This window comes from Hoplias malabaricus, chromosome 15 (assembly GCF_029633855.1).
Source record: "Hoplias malabaricus isolate fHopMal1 chromosome 15, fHopMal1.hap1, whole genome shotgun sequence".
NCBI lineage: Eukaryota > Metazoa > Chordata > Actinopteri > Characiformes > Erythrinidae > Hoplias > Hoplias malabaricus.
The window spans coordinates 21,247,010-21,267,860 of record NC_089814.1 but is presented as its reverse complement, the minus strand read 5'-3'; the positions used below and the strand labels follow the sequence as shown (position 1 = coordinate 21,267,860).

The following is a 20,851-nucleotide window of genomic DNA, read 5'->3' as shown; positions in this document are numbered from 1 at the left end:
GTGTTATAGAAATATTATATATTTCAATATATATTATAGAAAATGTTATCACCCTCAATTGTTCCATAAAAAATAACTTGGATTGATGCCAGCTCAGATTAAAAGCCTGTGCCACCAAAAGTGTACTTCGAAAAAGCAGTTAAAATGGCTGTAATAGTGAGGAATCATTTGAGCAGTGAGCCATTTCGGAGTGTGTGAGGGAAAGAGCACAATCAGCTAATACTGGCCAGTGGAGTCTGACATGATGGAGGAGCCCTTGGATGTGACACTGGTCAGTGCAGCTGATGTTTTTGAAATCAGAAAATGATGCATTATAGGTTTTCCAACAATACACAGTACTGTTAATAAATAATAGTATTTAATAAATAATGATTTTAAATAATGTGTGCTGTTGTGTCACGGGGCGTGAGGAGTAGATTTTAAGGAGGCGGACACACTCGCTACAACACAGACTTTAATAGAGAGATAACGAGAAACGAAAACTACGACAACATTTGGGAAGAGCAGGAAACAAACGGCAAGACTGGGGCGTGAAACAGGCAGGAGACCGAACGAGGCACGAGAAACAAGAAACGAGAAACATGAAACCCAATACACAAAGAAACAAACCAAGCAACGAGAACAAACAAACTCAAACTCAAAATGACCGATCCCAGGAAGTGAGGGAAGAGGGCTTAAATACATGAACTTAACAAGAAACAGCTGAAATGGATAACAAGGGAAACGATGAGGAGGCGGAACAAAGGCGGAGCTAGAGTGAACATAAACAAAGCCATGTGCAGAGATAGGAAAACAACGAAGAGAGAGCCACATGGAAAGAGGAAAACAAACCAGAAAGTGTCAAGATGTGACAGACGCCCCCCCCCCAAGACGCGCAACTCCCGGAGCGCGAAAAACTAGACTCTCCAGGAGCTGGCGCAGGAGGGGGCCAGAAGAACAAGACAAAAAACGAAACTAGAAAAGACTCAGGATGGAAAAGGGAACAAGGAACTAGACTTAAACGGACATCGGACAGAAGTAGAAAGAAGAGAAGGGGAACGAGAGAAGACAGGGTGCTGGAACTTAGGTTTGAAACTGAACGGGGACTGAGACAGAACAGGAGCAGATAAACGTATCTGGACTTGGGACAAGACGGGAGCAGAAACAGGGTACTGACATTTAGACTGGACAGAGGACTGAAGAGGACTAACAGGGAACTGGACTGGGCTTGGTAGGGGTACAGGAACTAAGACCTTAACAGGGACTGACACGAATACAGTGACAGGAACTGGGACTGAAACAAAAATAGACAAAGGCACAGGGACAAAGACAGAGACAGGAACCAGAACAGGAACAGATACAGGAACTAATACAACTGGTGGGTGCCCAGGACTGGCAAAAGTCTGAGGGACTGTCCAAGGTGCCAGCCTGGGCACAGTTCTGGGGATTGGCCTCGAAGTCCTTGGGGCCGGAGCCACAGTCACAGGTTCAGTAACGGCCGTAGCCACAGTGTCAGGGACAGAAACGGCCGTAGCCACAGTGTCAGGGACAGAAACGGCCGTAGCCACCTTCACAGGCGCAGAAACGGCCACAGTCACAGGAGTAGAAACGGCCGAAGCCACCTTCATAGGGGCAGAAACGGCCGTAGCCACAGTCTCAGAGATAGGAGCGGCTGAGGGAGCCGTACTCACGGAGACTGAAGACCCTGCGACGACGTCCACGGAGACAGGGGAACCTGCAGCGACATCCACGGAGGCAGACGGAACTGCGACGACGTCATCCACGGAGGCAGACGGAACTGCGACGACGTCATCCACGGAGGCAGACGGAACTGCGACGACGTCATCCACGGAGGCAGACGGAACTGCGACGTCGTCCACGGAGACAGGGGAACCTGCAGCGACGTCCACGGAGGCAGACGGAACTGCGACGACGTCATCCACGGAGGCAGACGGAACTGCGACGACGTCATCCACGGAGGCAGACGGAACTGCGACGACGTCCACTGAGGCAGACGGAACTGCGACGACGTCCACTGAGGCAGAAGGATGTGCGACGTCATCCACGGAGGCAGAAGGATCTGCGACGACGTCCACGGAAACAGAGGGATGTGCGATGACGTTCACGGAGGCAGAGGAATCTGCGACGTCGTCCACGGAGGCAGGAGAGGCGGGCGTCGCGCTCACGAAGACAGGAGAGGCGGACGCCGCCTTCAAGGAGAGCTCCAGGCGTGTCATGAGGCCTGTAAGCTTCTCCTGGAGGTCAGGAGTGAGCGCAGAGCGGTGCTTAGGAACTGGGGTCCTAGCGACGACGTCCATGGAAACAGAGGAATCTGCAACGTCGTCCATGGAGACAGGCGCGGCCGGAGGCGCCGCGCTGAGGAAGACAGGCGCGTCCGTAGGCACCGCGCTCAGGGAAACAGACGTGGCCGTAGGCGCTGCGCTCAGGGAAACAGGCGCGGCCGTAGGCGCTGCGCTCAGGGAAACAGGCGCGGCCGTAGGCGCTGCGCTCAGGGAAACAGGCGCGGCCGTAGGCGCTGCGCTCAAGGAGACAGGCGCGGCCGGAGGTGCCGCGCTCACGAAGACAGGCGCGGCCGGAGGTGCCGCGCTCACGAAGACAGGTGCGGCCCTTCCAGGAACAGGAGCGGCTGGAGGAGCTGCGCTTAGGGAAACTGGAGCAGCCGTTGGCGCCGTGCTCTCGGAAACTGGAGCTGAGGCGTCCAACGAGGCAGGTGCTCGTGCTGCTCGCCGAGCACGAGTTGAGGCTTTATGAGGTTTAGGGGGTCTGATGGGCGCACTCTTGAGGGATTCCCTCAGAGGTGCGCCACTGTTAGCCTCACCTGCGTTGTCCTGCGGTAAGAGGCTAACAGCCCCTACACATAACCCCCCCCCCAAGAATTTCCCCGGACCTGAGGGGATAATCCTCCAGCGAAGGGGAGCTTCCAGCCTGTTTTCTCCTCCGGCTCCGTCGATTCCCGCTGGAGCAATTACTCGATTCATGAATCGAGTCTTCTGTTCGGGGGAAATGAACCGCACCGGAGATGAGCTGCAGCCGTTGGCTCCACTCCGCGGCCGCTCTTAAAGCCTTCTCCATCGGATCCTTGGGGCCTGTGCGGAACGGAGTCTGGCGAATTACACATCTCCTATACGGGTAGTCCGTGCTAGCTGTGTCCTTACTCGGATCGGTCATTCTGTCACGGGGCGTGAGGAGTAGATTTTAAGGAGGCGGACACACTCGCTACAACACAGACTTTAATAGAGAGATAACGAGAAACGAAAACTACGACAACATTTGGGAAGAGCAGGAAACAAACGGCAAGACTGGGGCGTGAAACAGGCAGGAGACCGAACGAGGCACGAGAAACAAGAAACGAGAAACATGAAACCCAATACACAAAGAAACAAACCAAGCAACAAGAACAAACAAACTCAAACTCAAACTCAAAATGACCGATCCCAGGAAGTGAGGGAAGAGGGCTTAAATACATGAACTTAACAAGAAACAGCTGAAACGGATAACAAGGGAAACGATGAGGAGGCGGAACAAAGGCGGAGCTAGAGTGAACATAAACAAAGCCATGTGCAGAGATAGGAAAACAACGAAGAGAGAGCCACATAGAAAGAGGAAAACAAACCAGAAAGTGTCAAGATGTGACAGTTGATTTATAAAATTCATGCAATCAAGGAGAATCTGAACAAAACATTGTTCTTCAAACTCACACCTGTTACTTTATATTACTTTACTTTTTTTTCATCATTATGCACCATATAAAACCACTCCTCTCTCCTCACCTTCTCGTGATGAAATTTACACTGACGAAGCTTTACGGTTGTATCTGTCCCTGCTATTCTTGCTAGTACCGCCTCGTCAGAATTGTCTTCCCGGCATGGCCACACCTCACTCTGGTTCTCAGCACTCCTGACGATCTTTGCCTGCGTCCCACGGCCGGTCTCTCTGTCCGAGACGCTCCTCCCGAATGCTCGACGTCAACTCAATACCGCCGTATGTGGTTTGGCCTTTGTCCCATCTGTCATCATGGGATACAGGGTGAGCACCAATGTAACTACTAAGGAGGGTGACTGACCTGTTGTCATACCATTTACCTGCATGCAGCTGGGTATCTCCAACATAGGCTGTTTTTTTCCTGGAAGGACCCATGGCCAGATATTTTCAGATCAGCATCTGACATCATGGAATTGCCTGGTAAACGATTAGTGCGTACTGTAGTCAAACAGTGGATGCCTTGCCTGGACAATATGAGCGTCAATCGGACTGAGCTAAACCAGTTCTCAAAGACCAGCTTGAAATTTCTGTTGTTGGTATTGGTGCTGCCAGACGCAGTACTACATTCCCACTTGCCCCTATATCTGGAAGCTCAGATGGATGGACAGCTTTCCCAGAATAAATTTCAAAATTGTACACCATCTAATCCAGCAAGGACCGGTATTTTGTAACCCCATTTTCTTGGTTTACTGGGTAGGTACTGCTTGATTCTGCTCTTGCCCTTAAAGGACGCCATCTGTTCATCAATACTCAACATCTCACACATTGGACGTTGTTTCAGCTTGGTAAGAATGTGATTCAGGAGAGGGCGAAACTTGTTTAGCTCAACGTAGACTGCCATATCTCTTGTGGGCTAAGCACTGTTGTCACTGAAATGGACACATTTTTTGATGGCCTCTCACCGTGCAAGAGACTTCACATCAGCAACATGTGGAATGCGACTACTCTGACTCCAGTACATACGTGTGGCTGGAAGTTCAAATAATGACATGTGAAGCACAGTGCCAAAAAACTGTTCAAGTTCTTGAACATTAAGGTTAAGTGGCTTGTATTGGTATGGAGTCAGAATTTCACTGGCTGATGGAGGGACATGTAACCAGTCAGGGTGTACTGGAGAGGCAGTGGTGTGACAGGTCTTCCATCGAGGGGTCTTGTAAAAACTATTGTCATCTTCAGACAGATTGTCCAGTTTGTCTTTGTCTTCTTCTTCATCCCCATTGGTATCTTGAAAGTCTATAAAAATAAATAAAAAGTAAGTTTCCATTTCCAGTGAAAATACAAGGATAAATACAACTTGATATCTGACACCCTATTTTGTATGCTGTCTGCCCTATGAAATTAAAGCCCTATTTTTTTCACTTCTGCTCAAACTTTTTTCATAGCTTTTTTTGTGCACATAAACCCGTGATAAAATGTGAAAACATTCAAACACATTGTCAGCAAAGACATCTCTGAAATATACCCCTTATTGCACAACATTTCCCTGAGGCAACGAAATAAAAACTGAATTTCTGTACATGCAAAATAATAAACACTTCGTAAAACCTGACAAAAGACCTCTCTACACTTTCATAAACACACATTTTTAAATTTGCAGTTCATTTTATTTTAAATAAGATTACTAAAGTAAGTAATCTTACTTTTTTCTCATACCATGTGCTCCTGTGACCATGTGTCAGAAAAGGAAGTCCCGCCTTCAAACGATGCTTGATAGTGACTCCCACATCTTATTGGACAGTTCTTTTATGCTTTTTTGAGCATTCTAATTGGTTGCAATCATTTAAAAAATCATGTACTCTACATTGGGCTTAAGAAAACTTTCCGTTGCCTGAAGGCAACACTGCAGTAGAGGACTAATTTGTCTGTTATCTTCTGGATGGTCTACTTTTTGTCGTTTCCCCAGGCTTCATGACACTGCCAACGTCCTCCTTCCTGTTGCAACCTTCTCTCTGCTTTGTCTGAACCTGACATAGATTCATCCCTTCTGACTAAAGAGGTTTCTGACCTTTCTCCTCCCTTCTCATCGTGCTGGATCAACCCCATCGGTGTCGCTATCCGCAAATATTCAGGCAAGAAGCGGATAATTTCCAGTTCTGAGTTCTCACACTGCTACGTGACCTCATGCCTGCTCGTGACCTCATGCTATGGCTCATGCCATTACCTTAATCAAACCTGGTAGTCATGGCACCTGGCTCTCTAAGACCAATATTGTTTCTGCCTTCAAGTCATATTTTCGGGGTCTGCTGGAATAAAAAAATAATATTTTGCTGTCCGTCTCACTTTTGGCTGTAAAAGCAGCCCAAAAATATGCGATACCATTGCTCTGGATTCTGCTCAACCTACAAAGATTGTCTTATCCAGCTCTCATTGCCTTATCCAGCACCTTTCACCACCTTGGGATTCTTCTCTCCAGTGAAAACACAGTGGGCCCTTCAACCTCTCTGGAGTTCCTCGGCATCGCTTTGAAATCAGTCTCCTTCCAAGCATATCACTCATGCTCTTTCTGCTTTTATCCATTCTCCCATCTGTACAAAACAGCCACTCCTCTCTCTTTTGGGCCACCTACTACGTCATTCGAATCATCCCCCAGGGATACTCATTTATCTCCCATTTCCTTTATTTTGCCTCTTCAGTCTGCTCACTGCTCCATGCAGGCACCTTGGACGACTGAAGTTTTTCCAACCCCTCAAATGTTCAGCTTTTTACAGACACCGCTCCTTCAATTGGATTTGGTAGTTACTATGGATGCCATTGGTTTGCTTCTCCTTGGCCTATGCAGTTTGTCAGCTTTGCTGCCAAAACCAATAATTCGTCTGCTCTTTGGGAACTTCGGGAATCATCATCGCAGCACTGTAGGTCCTCATGTAGGCATGAGTGTACAAGAAACACGATTCTAGTTCACTCAGACAATTCTGCAGCCGTTCATATAATCAAAAAAATGCCGTTCCACATCTCTATCACTCATGCACTTTGTACATCGCCTCACCGAGCACTCCATACTCCATCAATTAATTCTCAATGCAGTCCATATTCCAGGCCACTCAAATGCAATAGCTGACTCACTTTCTCATTTTCATTTCCGGAAATTCAGAACCTTAGCACCTCAAGCGGACCATCATCCCACACCAGTGCCACCATCTTCGCAAACCATACACTACCTAATCCCCAGCTGCAACAACTGATATTGCAAGTTCAGGAAACAATACTTTCATTCATCTCTCCGCAAACACTCTCCACCTACTGGTCGGGTTGGAAACTCTTCCAGAATTTCCATACCTTGCACAACAATGACTTTCCTTCAAACAACCTCTCCATAAATGCCGCCTTCCTTACATCAGCCAACACGCAATACTCTATCCATTCCTCCACCTTATGAGTATATTTAGCCACAACATAATTCTGCATAAAACTCATAACTGGGACAGTTATAACTGGTACTGATTGCTCTTCTCCTCAAAGTATTCAGAAAGACGGAATCCCATCTTCCATCTCAAAGTTCACCAATCATTTCAGACATTTTATTACACTGCCTGAACACACTCCGCTCAGGATGCCTCTCATGTACTATTGCCCCTGCACTTGAAGCCATTTTTCTCCTAGCCTTCTTTGGGATATTCCACCATTAGGTGAAATCTAGCGGAAAATGGAGTGAGGTTCAAGATGTGGTGCATCAGGCAAAGGCAGGTTCTGCTCCAGGGCCTAATGGTGTGCCATATCGGGTGTATAAGTATGCACCTGAGGCCTTGAAGTTTTTGTGGAGGTTGATCGTTGTTGTTTGGAAGAAAGCGATCATTCCAAGAAGAAGAGCAAGCAGGATTCTTATCCCTAAAGAGAAAGATGCTGTGAGTATAGAACAGTTTCGGCACATAAGTCTTCTTAATGTGGAGGATAGGATTTTCTTTAATGTAATAGCATGGAGACTTGCCTATTTGAAGGCAAACAAATTAATTGATACATCAGTACAAAAGGCAGGGGTTTCTGGTATTGCAGGATGTTTGGAACATAGCAGCATGTTCTGGCATCAGATTCAGACAGCTAAGAAAGAGGGTAGGGATTTAAATGTTGTTTTTCTAGATTTAGCTAATGCATTTGACTCAGTGCCACATAAAATTATGTGGAAAGGTATTTAATTCTTCCAGGTGCCAGATAAGGTTATTAGGCTGGTTAAAGCATACTTTGAGGATATTCACTTTTACTTTAGTAAAGGGGAATTTGTTACATCATGGCAGTGATTAGAAATAGGTGTGTTGGTTGGATGTATGATTTCACCATTAGCATTTACAATGGCAATGGAGGTAGTAAGTAGGGCCTCTAAGTGGGTTGTAGGCGGGGAAATGTTGCATGACAGTACTCACCTCCCCCCCTATTAGGGCTTACATGGATGACATGACAATGCTAACGAGTACTGTGCCTTACACATGGCGGTTGCTGGAGAAGTTAAATGATAAGCTAAGGTTGGCTAATCTTGAAGTTTAACAAAGCAAGTCTAGAAGTCTGTTGATTGTCAAATGAAAACTTGTGCAAGAAAAAATTGTTTATGATGTTTCAGTCACAGAAGTAGAGAAAATGGAAAGAGTTATTAACAAAGCCATAAGGAAGTGGCTAGGAGTGCCGCAGTGTTTAAGTAGTGTGGCATGATATGGGAGAGGAGTACTCGAGTTACCACAAGTTTAGTTGAGGAATTTAAATGTGCAAGGGTGATCTGTGAGATGATTTTGTCAGGATCGAAAGATGCAGTGGTAAAAGCAGCAGTGTCAATCACAAAAACAGGAAAGAAGTGGAATCCAAAAGTGGCCATGCATGTAGCTAGGAGCTCATTAGAACTAAGGGATGTGATTGGCCTAGTACAATGCGGAAGAGCAGGTCTTGGGTTAGGTGATTCGTGGTGTAGCAGAGTAACAGTATTTGAGTTGGTTATTTTTATAATTATTATTATTATTATTATTACTGAATTAAATGACAAAATTATTAATAATTTATTAGAGATTGAAATACTGTCAATGCTAGGGGTGAGTCCTCAGGATTTTCAGACTCTTAAGGAACAAACTCCACACACTGTATTATTTCAAATAATAATAACTTTCACTTTATTAAAAGGAATGATAATAGGTTGATAAACATAGCACAATCATCAAAATCTCATGGAATCAACGCAGGTGAAACCAGTTCCAATTTAATACTTGGCTAGGTTATATGACTTGGGAATAATGTGTTGCTAAATGATTTAATTAGTGTGTAAATTTATCAAGAGACTTAATTCGATATCAGCTCTGAAGATGAGAATAAAAGGCGTCAGAATAAAAGTTTTCCTCCAATCTTCAGAAGCTACTTTATGAATTAATTAGCTAATACTTATTCAACGATTTTCACTCAATTTTAGCAGTGGCCCTTATTCTGGCCCAAATAAGTTTCACCTGCTTTGATCAGTCATAAAATTAAACTTGGATTGGGCTACAAACAACGAACACAAATGAGAAAATAAAAGATTACTGACAATTAATCGACCGTTAAATAATTAATAACCTACTCTTTTAGTTTCTGTATTGCACTGCTAACTGACACAAGGCACTGTTAGTTGCATGAAGGTCTGTCTTCTTTTAAGAGTCTTTTGGAAGAGTCGGCTTGTCAGCGTAGAGAGAAGACAAAGACAATAAAGAGCGTAAGGGAGAGCGTAAGAAGCGTACGAGAACCATACGAGAAGAAAGAGTACAAGAAGAGTAATGCGAAGAGGTATGCGAGGAACAGAGTAAGAGAGAGTGACTCCCTTTTTCATAGGTGGTGCGGTCACGCCCATTTGGGAGGTCTCTGTCCTCTGATTGGTTCCTGGGTTTGGGGGTTCATGTGACCGTCTCCAATTCCACCTCTCAGAAAATTCACATTTTCTGGACGGATACATAACCTTAATTGAATAAAAATACTTCATTCATACTTGAATATAGCATAATGAGTATACTGGAGTATTTTTATCAAATATATATATATATATATATATATATATGCGTATATATATATTTATAGAGTATATTATCAACTATTCTAGATGTTGGAGATTAATTCATTTTTCTAAATTGAGACAGGAATTTTTCCTCGTGATTAGAACAGTAATACACATCACTCGGTTAGTTAGTAAACAGTCACCTGAGAATAACAGAGAATAACATTAATAACACATTGCATAATACATGTTTAGTAACAACGACACATATGCGTCTGATATGATGTGTTAGAGGAGAAAGGGTTCTTTAATCCTGGTCTCCAAGGCTCTGATTGATCTTTTAGGCTTAATGGGATCATAAAATTAGGGGTTCTGGACCACTTTAATGTCCAGAAGAAGAAGGAGGAGTAGTCATCTGGTGTCATAAAATTTGAAGATGACCCCTCACTGTCATCCTGGGGGTCACTGAAAAGTGTTCTGTTTAGCCTTTGCTATCAGATATAGGTGTGTGCGTGAGTTTGTGTGTGTGTGTGTGTGTGTGGGTGGGGGTGCATAGTCTTTCAGCACACACACACACTCTGTGGAATGCAGGTCCTGTCCACTTCTTTTTATCACCAGACTGGAAAGTCAGAGTCTTAATTTTTTCATTTCTTGATCTGGGTCCATATTCCACTACAGTGGAAAGCTTTTAGTAAGGCCACATCACCAGAGAAAAGGCAAATGATAACTTTTATTCACGAGCAGGAGGATGAGGCACGGTTTGCAACAGCAGCATCACCGGTAAAACAAGGCCAATGGCTTCGATGGGAGAATCTAGAGAAGCAGAAGGTTTCCTGGCAAGTCGTATTAAGCTAATGGAGGAAAGTCTCATAAAATCTTTGCTGGGAGCAACTTATAACATCCTACCAACACCGCAAAATCTTGGACAATGGGTAGGTGAAGAACCTAGTTGTGGGTTATGTACAGGGGTTGGCATGCTGAGGCATATTCTATCAGCTTGTAAAGTTAGTTTGTCACAGGGTCTGTCTATATGGAGATATAATCAGGTGCTAAGGGTTTTAGCATGTTTGTTGGACAGCAAACGGCTAGAGGTTAATGCATTGACGAGTAACTGTGGTACTAAAATAGTATAATCTTGTGTATGATTATAATGGCTTTCTCAGAATTTCGGAATTCATGATTCTCTCAGTAACATCCAATGCATTTATTTACCCCCTCATGTCAGACCTCACCATTTGTCACGCCCTCGTCCTGTCATGTCTTTTTTCCCGGCCATGTGCTCTCTCAGCACATGGCTCTGTTTGTTGTTGCCCTAGTCCCACCTTTGTTCTGCCTCCTCGTCTATGTCTCATTTGGTACCCTGACCCCTCGTTATCTGTCTCAGGTGCATCTCGTCTGTGTTTTGTATTTAAGTCCCCTTCCCTCACTTCCTCTGGTCGGACATTTCACCTTTGTTTTGCTCTTTCCCTGTCGTGTTGTTTCTTCCTTTTTCCAAGTCGGGTTGTTTTGTGTCGTTCTCACTCTCGTGAGAACCTCCTAAGTCATGTTGTTTTTCCAAATCCAAGTCGTGTCGTGTCGTGATCTTTCCAAGTCATGTCGTTTTGTTTCCTGTTCAAGTGGTGTTGTTTCTTTGTGTTGTAAATAAAAGTAAGTGTTTTAGCAAGTGCGTCCGCCTCCGTCAGTCCACCCCGTGATACGTGACACCATTCTTGATTCTATTACACTAATCTTTAACATCTAACTCAGCAAAACCGATCAACTCAGCAAAAGTATCCACCTATATTTTTTTTATTTAATTCTCCACTCTGTTCCTACAAACCCTCATACAGTACATCAATCTTAGAAATTCCCAGAATGCTCAACCAGGAGACCCACTATTCATCACAGAATCCAGGTCTATTACATTATGACACTGGTTCCATACTCATCTCGGTCACATTCTCTTCCTCAGCAGTTATCCTCCAGACTATTTCTCAGGCCATTCATTCAGAATTGGTGCAGCTACCAGATCACACCATTCAATTAACGGTGCTGGCCCTCTCAGGCATGCCACAGTTACATCCGTTCTTAAATCAATGATCTTAGACTAGCCCATGAGATACTTGCATCTCTCTGAGCCAGAGCTTTTGGGGTCCAGTTTCACTCTACACTTACAGAAGCTGTCCAGCCAGGTAGTGTTGCAGTCACACAGCTCCATGAACCTGTAAATCGTGGGTTCCAATACCGCTCCAGTGTATGTCTGTGAGGAGTTTTGTGTGTTCTCCTGTATCCGCATGGGTTTCGTCCAGGTGCCCCGGTTTCCCCATGGTCCAAAAACACACAATGGTAGGTGGATTGCCGATACAAAAAGTGTCCGTAGGTTTGAGTGTGTGCTGCCCTGTAAAGAACTGGTGCCCCCTCCAGGGTGTATTCCTTGTGCACAATGATTCCGTGGGTCACAGATAATAAATGAATGAATGACTGTATGTATGTGATTATATATAACTTTATAAGAGCACCATGCTTACTGAGAAGGCATTAGTTTAAATATATATAAGTATCTTAGGTGCCTAAGACTTCTGCACATTGCTGTATATTTATTAAATGAAAAATGTACAAAAAACATCCAGGAAGGTACCAAATAAACTTAGGTATCCAAATGAAGTTAAGTCAGAGTTAACAGAGATTAGCTGCTACTAAACTAGCAGCTAACTGCTAATAAAATAAGTTTAAAATATTAAGTTTTAATATTAATATTAAGTAATTATTAATATTAATATTAAGTAATCATCAGTTAAGCAAATGTTACCATGTGGAATTCAGTTTCATTTTGAAGAAGCATTTAATTTGACCTATAACTGCACCTCCTGTTAACACTGAAAGACCCTGTACTGCTGTACTGAATAGCTAGAAGCAGTCTGGGTATGTTTTGAGAATTTTAATCTGCTTCCATCTTTCAATTCATTGCCAGTATTTCTCGGTCTCTGTCTTTGCTGATGGAGATTATTAGATGGGCACTGAGGCTCTTTTGGTGGTGTAAAATCTAATGTTATCTATGTTCTAGGGCTGGGCAACATGACCAAAAAACTCATATAGATATGCCTAAAATTAATGGCCAAAAAGACTATGCTGCATAATGTAACTGTAATTATCAACGGTATGTCTAAGAAATAGTGATGTCCCAATCAAGTGTTTTTTTTTTTTATTTTATTTATTTGATTGTATTTTTAACCTAGTAATTTGCAGAACCAAGAATAATAATTTGCAGTTTTATTCATTTTGATTTATATTTCTGAAAACACTGCTATCATATATTTGATTGTGTGTATGTCTTATATTAGAATTTGAAATGTACATACATTAAAATATTTGACAAACAAAATTTAATGTAAAACCTTCACAAAACAACATTCAAAATATAGGTTACATTTACTTCATTATTGACCATTACCTTAGGCATCTATCATTATATTAATGACCCAAAAACCCACAAATGAATATTTAAACACAGGAAAGTATCTGTTTGACCAAAATAAAAAAAATTATGATTTATATCAGACAATATATATGTTTCATTTAGCACTAGCTTTTAATTTAATCAGTGTAATTTGTTGTCACAAAATTTGACTCAATCTCTAGCCTGCAAAATGACAATTTGGTATTTGAAATAATCCTCCATGTTTTATCACCTGGCAGAGTTTAGAATGAGAGCTGAATTTAGCTCAAATTGCTTGTGTTGTGTGAGTTTCCATTCTTGGACGAATGCTTTTAAGGTAGATTTCACTGAACTGTTTTTGTGTTGGTGTCTTCATCTGTGAGTGACTTTATTCTGTCCTAATGCCAAAGGCTTCATTACAAAATGAGGAAAACCAAGAAGGTTCTTAAATGGACTGTCAGAAAACAAATGGGCCTAAATTAAGGTGAGCAATGCTCATGAACCCAAAACTAGCCCAGCATGGCTCTAACAATATTTTTGTTAATATTATTTTTTTATGGACTCACGATGAAATAGAAGGCACAGTTTTTCTGTGAGATGCACTGCTGCTTCTGCAAAAGGCTCTCTTCAGTGCATCCCTCAGCTCTTTATTTCTCAAGCTGTAAATGAAGGGGTTAAGGAGGGGCGTCAGCACAGAGTAAAGCACAGCAATTATCAGACGCACATCTGGGTCAAACATGACCACCCTGTAGGAGATGTACACACATGAGGCTGATATATAGGAGATACCCACCACTATCAGGTGAGACACACATGTAGCAGCAGCTTTCAGTCTTTCAGCTGAGCACATTTTGCTGATTGCTTTCCCAATGCAAATGTAAGAAGTCAAAATCAGCAGGAAGGTAAATATAATGCCAAATAAAGCAAAGGTTAAAGACATGACATTGTTCCTTGATGTATCATCGCAAGCTAGGCGCACCAGTGAGGTATGATCACAGAAGATGTGCTTAACTACATTAGGTCCACAAAAAAGTAGGGGCAAAGCCAAAATTAGGGAAGGAAAGGGAATGAACCAACCAAAGAGCCATGCTGAAAATATTAGGAAATAACGAATCCTCCCGGTCATGATTGACATGTAGCGTAAAGGATGACAAATGGCTAAGTATCGGTCAAAAGCCATCACTGTTAGCAAAGCACGTCCAGTCACAGTCATTGAATGGAAAATATACATTTGCGCAAAGCACCCTGCCTTCGAAATAGTCTTGACATCAACAAGAAATCCTGAAAGCATGTTTGGAATTGTAGTAGACGTATAAATCATGTCACAGAAAGACAGATTGTGGAGGAAAAAGTACATGGGTGAATGGAGTTTGGAGTCTGTTCTGACCAGAAATATAATCATACTGTTTCCACAAAGTATAAGAACATACATAGCTAAGAAAATCGCAAACAGAATCATGTATTTATCCTTCAGTCCTTCAATGATGAAAAATGTAACTGAACCAGTTGTGTTCATTTTGGTGATTTAGAACTGATATTCTGCCTTTAGAGACCTGAAATAGGTAACAGGTGTTAAGCAAAAAAAAAAAAAAAAAAAGTAATACAGGCTATCTTACCCAAATCTTTCTTTTTCACATGTTATGTACAACCTCAACTGTAATCTATAAAACTTTTAAAAATAAAATATTAAGAAAAAAATCTTGTTTCTTTTGAAAAGGCATATTTAACCTGTGTGGAAAGCTTAAGTTAAGTCACACGAAGCAGTATTTGTTTTCAGAAATGAGGAAAGAGCATATCAGTATGACTCTTAAATAGGCCAATCAAATACCAGGAGTTTTATTTCCACAACATGCAGGCTTGTTTGTTTTCATTAATATCAATTAAAAACCTCCTCTGGACCCATTTAAAACATCAACCTTCCATTGTTGCCTGGGTTACTCTGTAGTTATCTGCTAAAATTGGGATAATTAGAGGTTTAGTAAGCACTCTTAAATTTGAAACCTTAATTACTTAATTATTGTTGTTGCTGTGCCTGTACAATAATAAGACAAAATTAGTCTCATGCATTTTTTTTCTAATATTTTTGTCTCTTTGCTTTAATTATACTATAGTGTGCACTTTTTTCAGCATTTTACCTCCTGCTCTTCAGCAAAAACAGGGAATAATGTCTGTTTACTTTGCTGGGCAATCAAGTCATTTATAGAAACTGTTTCTTTATTGTAGAATAAATATATAACATTTAAATATTTTGTCTGTGGTGCTATGATTTGGTTGCTCTTTAATAACTATAATTATTGTTTTTTCTTCCTATCACCGAAATATATTTGTCAAAGAGGTTATGTTGCATTATTATTCTATTTAGTTTTATTATATATATGCTGTGAGATAATTTCCTTTATTCCAGCTTTTGTTTATGTCATGCAGATCAATGATTGATTCAGCCTAGAATTATTGGTAAAACATAATAATTTACACCAAACATTTAAGTTAATTCACTTGTAGGCTCAATTTGCAAACTTAAAAATTTCAGAAGTATTAGTATGTAACAAGACTGCGTTCATTCATTCTTTCATTATCTGTAACCACTTGTCCAGTTCAGGGTCACGGTGGGTACAGAACCTACCTGGAATCATTGGGCGCAAGGCGGGAATACACCCTGGAGGGGGCGCCAGTCCTTCACAGGGCAACACAGACACACACACACACATTCACTCACACCTACGGACACTTTTGAGTCGCCAATCCACCTAACTATGTGTGTTTTTGGACTGTGGGAGGAAACCGGAGCACCCGGAGGAAACCCATGCGGACTCGGGGAGAACACACCAACTCCTCACAGACAGTCACCCGGAGCGGGAATCGAACCCACAACCTCCAGGTCCCTGGAGCTGTGTGACTGCGACACTACCTGCTGCACCATCGTGCCACACTAAGACTGCATTTTCTCACTTAAATATATTATGAAAACTGAATTTAGTGTGAAGCCACAAACAACCTGCTCATATGGAGCATAAAATGAGTTATTTCCCCTCAGGTATGTTTAAAGTATGTTTCAAGGGGGAAAAAATCTAAATACATCTGTGGTAAAAATCCCCAATTGTAGTTTATGATGAGGCAGCAAATAGTATTTTTATGCCAAGTAATGAATGTCAGAGCACAGTAGACCAGCATTACTTTTTACATTTGTTTGAAATTGACTACAAGGTTATGTTTATCAACATTTAAAGCCCTTTCAAGGCATTAAAGTTGGTCCAAACTTCCTTACACAGCAGAGGTACATTTACAAAAACATATTAAACAAAAATGTGTGTGTGTGTGTGTGTTAGGGGGTAACCAACCAGAAAATATTAGCAAAGCCAAAGATCACTTTTAATATAAACTTTATTGCCAAAAGTATTTGCTCACAAATGAACTTGAGAGTCATCTCAATCTTAATCCATAAGGTTTAATGTGATGTAACTATACCAGCTTTAACTCTTCTTGGAGGGCTATCCACAAGGTTTAGTGTATTTATGGGAATATTTAACCGTTGTTCCAGAAGCGCATTTGTGAGGTCAGACACTGATGTAAGACGAGAAGGCCCGACAGTCTCCGCTCTAATTGTAAGCCTTGTGAGCCTTGGTTCCTTCCATGGTTTCTTCCTCAGCTGAGGGAATTTTTCCTTGCCACTGTCGCCATTGGCTTGCTCAACTGTGGATTTTTACATCTTTACATTCTTTACATTTTTACATTTCATGTCATAACTTTGTCTAACCGGAATTCTGTGAAGCTGCTTTGTGACAACATCAGTCGTAAAAAGTGTTATACAAATCAGTTTGATTTGATTTGATTTGATCTTGCTGGAAGAAGCCACTGTCATTTTTAAATACCATCATTTACTGCCTGTCAATGGTTTAACTTTTGTGTTTGATCAGAGTGTAAAATACAAGTCATTAAATTTCCTACAATTTTGTCTCAAGTGAAAATAAGAACAGAGTGTAGCAGAGTCTATCTTTCTTTTTAGTTTACAGTTTAGTTTAGAGTTTGGGGAGCTGTCTTGACTGTCCTCGAATAAGGTGGGTTTTTCTTCACTCAAAGTGTATTTTCCTCTTGGGAAATGTTTTCCCGTTTGCGAGAGCACTGTTTGTTGCCACATGTTTTTTTTCCTCAAACGGAATTTTTCTCCGCTCATGAATTTGAATTGGATCCGACACCATAAATCAGGCTGCTTCTCTTAATAAATAAACACTCCCAAGTGCAGAACTTTTTTTCTTGCCACCGTGCACCCGGAGATTCTGGGTCAGCTCTGGACCCAACGCAACCCTGAAATGGATAAGGGGGAACATGCAAAACTGAAAAAGTTCTGAAAAACTTTCCCTCTGTTACAACCCTTACTGTTCTAGGTCTCTAATGGGTTAAGTGCAATATGCTTACAGTTCAGCACTTGGAGTATTTATTTATTTATTTATTATTTTTAAATCTTATTAATCTACATTTTTACTCTTTCTGCTTCTTTAAACGCTTGAAGTGGTAATGCCCCAAGAGTGTTTTCATTACACAAGACATAGATATCATTCATTTTTTGTGGTAAGAAAATTATGCTATTGTTCTACTGAAATGTTTCCTTGTGGATTTGAGTGCATAATATGTGCATATATTTAGGTTATGTCTGGATAACAAAAAATAAAAAACTTGTATAGACATTTTTAGAAGGATGTCCAAAATTTGGATATTGTGATAAATATAGAGATTAATAAATATAGAAAAACTTATTGTGATAACATTTTTGGCCATATCGCCCAGCTCTATCTCTTACTCAGTATATTGTTCTTGATCAACCATTTTTGTCATGGACAACCAGGGGTTTCTGCACCTTCTAGATGTGTTAGAGCCCATGTACGAAATTCCCAAATGTTATCGTATCGTTATCGTAAACTGTCTTACCAAAGATGCACAACACTGTGCAAATGCATATCAAGAGCTTGTTGCTCATGGTACTAATTTATAGATATATACTTTTATTGATCCCAGTGGGAAATTAAAATGATTGGTGGGGTAATGTGGGAAAATGCTAAATAAAAATGGACAGTTCCTGAAATGAACAACAAAGTTTTTAATGAAACAAAAATATTTAAATTTTAACTGCACTATTACACAGTGATCTTGATTACTTAATTTACTTAAGTTGATTTACTTAAGTAAGTATCAGTAATGGCAAGTACAAAAATACACAAACTTGTACTCGGTTGGGGAAAAAGTACATATATGCATCCCTAGTTGTAATCAAACTATGAGATGAAAATCAGTGCTAGGTTAAGGATTAAGCAGTGGCACAGGTGTGTGTGTGTGTGTGGTGGGGGGGTTGTTTTGAATGGACCCTGATTCGTCAGGGAGAAAAAAACAATCTGATAAACAGTATCACATCCCTACTTTTACAATAACTTATCATATCTAAAGGCTGTACCTCAAATTTTAACCTAGACTTCAATTCTACATACTTCCAGTTTAGTTGAATTTAAGTAGCAAGAGCATTATTAAGCATCTACAGTGAACTCCCCCCTCATAGTTTGTTTCTAGTACAAATGGTGTTTTACAGCACATTTAGCATGATGTGCTGTGCTGTGGTCTTAAAAATGAAAAGTATAGGTATATGTTAGTATAGGATAATTTAGCTCAGCACAAACTTGTAAATCAGAAGATTCTATACAGCAAATATCTAGCAGTCCAGGGGACACTGCTTAAAATGTTTTGCATTATTTATTTTATAAGGAAATGGAGAGCACCGTTTTCCTGACTATGTTAGAAGTTTTCTTGGATCCACAGAAGGCTCTCTTCAGTGCACACTGCAGCTCTTTATTTCTCAAGCTGTAAATGAAGGGGTTAAGGAGGGGCGTCAGCACAGAGTAAAGCACAGCAATTATCAGACGCACATCTGGGTCAAACATGACCACCCTGTAGGAGATGTACACACATGAGGCTGATATATAGGAGATACCCACCACTATCAGGTGAGACACACATGTAGCAGCAGCTTTCAGTCTTTCAGCTGAGCCCATTTTGCTGATGGCTTTCCCAATGCAAATGTAAGAAGTCAAAATCAGCAGGAAGGTTGAAATAAGAGCAAACAGCGCAAAAGTTAATGACAATATGTTGTTCCTTGATGTATCGGTGCAAGCCAGGCGTATAACGGAGCTGTGATCACAGAAGATGTGCTTAACTATGTTAGGCCCACAAAAGGGTAGCAGCATGGCTAAAATGAAGGACGGAATTGTAATAGTCCATCCAAAAAGCCAAGCTACAAATATAAGTGAATAACAAATGCTCCTGGTCATGACTGACGTGTAGCGTAAAGGATGACAAATGGCCAAGTATCGGTCAAAAGCCATCACCGTTAGCAAAGCACGTCCAGTCACAGCCATTGACAGAAAAAAGTACATTTGCACAAAGCACCCTGCCTTTGAAATAGTCTTGACATCAATAAGAAATCCTGCAAGCATATTTGGAATTGTCACTGATGTATAGATTATGTCAGAAAAAGACAGATTGTGTAGGAAAAAGTACATGGGTGAGTGCAATTTGGCATCTGTTCTGACCAAATATATAATCATACAGTTTCCTCCCAGTATAAGAACATACATTGTTAGGAAAATAACAAACAGAATCAAATGCTTGTCTTTAAAACCCTCAAACACAAAAAATGTAACAGGCTCAGTTGTGTTCATTTTAAAGGAACTGTAAATGGAGGAAAATGTCCTAAATCAGGGGGCAAAGAGTACAAATAATATTTAAAGAAAACTGTTTTGGGGAGGGGGGGGTGTTAAATTCAAACTCTGCAAAAATCTCTGGAAGGTCTCCTACAAAAGGAGGAGTATTGCTTTCTTAAATGTTCCAATTAAATTCATCTTATAAAAGGGGCATATGCACATGGACTTAAATACACCCATGAAAACAAAAGTGATTCATTATTCTAACAGAATGTCAAGAGCAAGCATTTGTTTTCATTCATTTTAATTAAAAGCTGCCCCTGGACCAATTAAAAAGCTGAAAGTTTCTTCCCTTGTTATTTTGTTTTTTTCATATACTCAGAGGTTAATTACACAAGGATAATCACTTCTCTCTGATCTGTATTGGAATTAAACTGCTTAATTGCTTAGTTACTTGCAGTTCCAGGGATTTGTTGTTGCTATTGATTTCCCTTTGGTGCATTTTGTTTAGACCTAATTACTTCAGAATTATAAACCTCCAAAATGAACAAAACTGATAAACAGTCAGTTCCAAGCAATGGCATCTGTGCTGTCTTTAGATTCTCTGCGACTTTCCATTGATAATAAATACCTACAACTACAACTACATATACTGGTATTTATTTAAATCTGTTCTTCTCACTGAGAGAATGCATGTTAATTTAAATGTTTTATAGGGAGATGGACCTTCAGTCAACATTTTACATAAGCAAGGCACATTCTTCTTACTTGTCCTCAGACAGAATGTTTAAGCTGATCCACACTTGATGCTTGCAGGGCTTTAGGCAAGGACTGAGTTTTGGCCATTCCCATCAGATACATTATCTATTTTTGGCTGTGTAGGCAAGCATTAATCTTTTAAATTAGATGTAAGCAGCTACAGAATGTTTTGGATGTACTTGGGTGGCCTATCTAGAGAGAAGGGGTTAAATCCTTTGGACATTGTTGTAGAAAAGCCTTTATAATGAGTCAGGTTTGTACCATGAGCCAACAGGAATTAGTCATCCAGAATTCCAC

General features: G+C 41.1%; 2 protein-coding genes across 2 annotated transcripts; both read right to left on the bottom strand.

The window, feature by feature from the left end:
- Window positions 1-13,674: 13,674 nt before the first annotated feature.
- Window positions 13,675-14,628, bottom strand: LOC136668957 (olfactory receptor 6N1-like). The gene has a single exon (XM_066646729.1). It carries the CDS (start codon window positions 14,626-14,628, stop codon window positions 13,675-13,677), a length of 954 nt encoding a protein of 317 aa, XP_066502826.1.
- Window positions 14,629-18,853: 4,225 nt separating this feature from the next.
- LOC136668038 (olfactory receptor 6N1-like) lies at window positions 18,854-19,813 on the bottom strand. The gene has a single exon (XM_066645283.1). The coding sequence runs from the start codon at window positions 19,811-19,813 to the stop codon at window positions 18,854-18,856; it is 960 nt and encodes a 319-aa protein (XP_066501380.1).
- Between the last annotated feature and the right edge of the window lie 1,038 nt (window positions 19,814-20,851).